The sequence below is a fragment of the Orycteropus afer genome, unplaced genomic scaffold (genome assembly GCF_000298275.1).
Source record: "Orycteropus afer afer isolate SDZICR_OR568_19922 unplaced genomic scaffold, OryAfe1.0 scaffold00432, whole genome shotgun sequence".
Taxonomy (NCBI): Eukaryota; Metazoa; Chordata; class Mammalia; order Tubulidentata; family Orycteropodidae; genus Orycteropus; species Orycteropus afer.
Genome location: NW_006922019.1, coordinates 1,637,691 through 1,640,443, shown reverse-complemented (window position 1 = coordinate 1,640,443; position 2,753 = coordinate 1,637,691). Strand labels below are relative to the sequence as shown.

The 2,753-nt window shown below is 51.3% G+C and overlaps 1 protein-coding gene across 1 annotated transcript in view; it reads right to left on the bottom strand.

The window, feature by feature from the left end:
- Positions 1-820: 820 nt before the first annotated feature.
- Positions 821-2,753, bottom strand: part of VGLL4 (vestigial like family member 4) — a 115,705-nt gene continuing 113,772 nt past the window's right edge. Inside the window, exons 4-5 of the mRNA XM_007954118.1 lie at positions 1,737-1,860; positions 821-1,092 (exon numbers count right to left, since the gene is read on the bottom strand). Coding sequence (XP_007952309.1) covers positions 821-1,092; positions 1,737-1,860 — 396 coding nt within the window. The remainder of the gene's footprint in view (positions 1,093-1,736; positions 1,861-2,753) is intronic.

Genomic DNA, 2,753 nt, shown 5'->3' with positions numbered 1-2,753 from the left:
ATGGAATCCTCCCACCTCAGCGCTAGTCTAACAAACTGCAGTGTTAAGGAAAGGTAAAATGCCCGTGATTGGTGGTCTGCAGTCCAGTTGCAAGCACCTGAAATCTAGAGAGAAAGACCTATAACCTGTATGAGACTTCCCCTTCCGAAGCTGTTTTGTCTAAATTAACAAACAAACAAACAAACAAAAACACACAAATGGTCAGAAATGTCATCCTTGAACCCTTTTTTTTCAGCAGTTTGCCCTGTGAGTACTAGCATCTCACGTAAAGTTGTCAGGCAGGCAACTTTAACCCTCCTCCAATAGTGCAAATCAGACACGACGGTTCTCTTCAAGTATACACACACGCACATGCACACGCACACGCACGCAGACTGCACAGAAAACATGATGGAAGCTACACCACACAGCACCCCAGTCTCAAGAAGCAAGTTAGCAAGCATGGAGCATTGGGTCACCAGCGGTCCTCATGGCTGTGACTGAGAAGGTGCACGCGTGGAGTCGGTCCCTGCCAGGGCTGGAAGACCTGCATCAGAGGTTTCTTTGGTAACTGAAGCAGGAATAAGAATGCTGCATCAGACAGATGTTCCACATGCCGTTCCTGCTGTCGTGTGTGAGGGCACCCTTGCACAAAGACCAAGCAAGTACAAAAACAGAGCAGAACAAAAACCCCAACAACATGGTTTTTGCGAATAAACCATCCCTTCCCTGCCCGCCCCTCCCCCCACCCCCCATGACATTTTCCATTGTTTGAAGCACTGACGGTTCAAAGCTCAGGCAAACCATGCAGATTCTCATCATGTTCAAGGACACGTCCTATTCATGAGACCACGGAGGGCGAGTGGCTGTGGTTGACCATGTGGGCAGAGGGACTGGAGGGCTGGCCCCTCCTGGAGGCTGACTCTGGGCTGCTGGAGGCACCATCCTTGGCTGCTTTGATCTGAAGCCACGTGTCACCAAGTGCTTTGGCAAAGTGGTCATCCACGGAGCCTGTGATGGACACTGAGTTGGGTGCCGGCTCAGGCTCCTTGTAGTTCTTGCCCAGGCTCCTGCGGAAATGCTCCTCCACCACAGGGTCACAGGTGGTGGTCGCTGGAGGGACAGCAGAAGAGAGGGGTCAGAAATAGACTGCTAGGCCTTTCTTCCTATCCATCTGGGGCCCCGAGCAGCACCAATGCCATCAGGCCCACTGAAGATACTGTGCAGCCCCTCTGGCGGAGAAGCCCATGGGGCCACCACCTCAGCCACCAGAAATCCTTCAGTAACAAGACAGTACAGTCTTGGTGGGCAGGAGCCAGAGAGGGTATGATGGTCAGAGTGGGCTTTAGGGACAGAGACTGCCTCCTCTCCACCTTAGTGAGGCATCTGGGCAAAGTGACTTCCTTGACCCTGCACAGTGTGACATACCTCCTGCATCGAGCTGAAGTAAGAACTTAAAGAGAACTTAGCATTAATTAAATGGTTTAAAAAAAATAAGAAGTATTTTTCCCTCCTATTGAATATGAGATCCAGGAGGGAACAATGTGCTTCTTACCCTGTCCTACCAAGCACAATGTTCGGCACTCATGTGCTCAAAAAAAATGAGACTCAATTCAATCTCAGCAATGAATAAGCCCCAGGGCTGGTTATTCAAATATGCAGCATGGTGTGGAAAGGAGTCCAAGATCCATTTTCTGTTATCACCAACAGAGAAGCACAGTGACCCACCCCCGCCCAGCTACCCACTAGACACTTACTGCTCGGAGGCCTCCTGTAGTTGGCGGGCAGGGAGGCCACGCAGCCACTGTGCGCGATGGGGCAGTGGGAGAGGTTGCAGTTGCGGTTGCTAGCAGAGGCGCATGTGATCACAGAAGGCCGGTTCTAGGGGAGACATGGGCAGGGCTGGCATTAGATGGGCTGTTCTCAACCATCTCAGGACTCATATCCTGCAACTCAGGCCCCAGCACCCCATCGCTGGGCTGAATGACTCTGTAGTGAAGCTTGTCACGAAGCCTGGAGTGAGGGCACCCCACCCCACCTGGCCAAAGGCAAAGTTGAGCTTGCCCACCAACTCCAAAGGAGCCTTGTTGCTTAACAATTTGGAACCCAGAAGGGGCCGTAGCTCTGCATATATGCACTGTAGGAAACTCACTGGGGTGATGCCCAGTCCCCTCCCCTCTATCCTTTCTCTACAAAGTGACCCCTAGTCATGGGCCTCTGGATTAGAGAAGGACAAGTGAAAAGGCTGTTCAGAGTCAGTCTCTCATTCAATCACGAATTGATGCAAAATGGGAGTTTGGGACCAAGTTGTATAAATGGTCAGAAGGCTGGTGGTTCAAACCCACCAGCCACTCCTGGGAAGGAAGGTTAGGCAATCTACTTCCATAGTGATAATGCGTCAGAAACCCAAGGAGGGTCACTATCAGTCAGATCTGACTCAACGGCAGTGAGTTTGGTTTTTGATTTGTGTAAATGGCAGCAGGTAACAGAAAGGGCCATATGAGCTTCTACTTACTAAGGTTCTTGGAACTACCTTGCTCTGGTGGCACAGTGCCCAAGGCATCTGACTGCTAACCAGAAGGTTGGCAATTCAAACCTATCAGCTGCTCCATGGAAGGAATATGGGGCAATCTACTTCTGTCAAGATTTACTGCCTTGGAAACCCAATGAGGGTCACTATGAGTCAGAATCCAGCTGATGGCAGTGAGTCACCAGAGCAAGGTAGCTCCCCTCCCTTCCTTCCTTCCTCCCTCCCTCCCTCCCTCCCTCCCTCC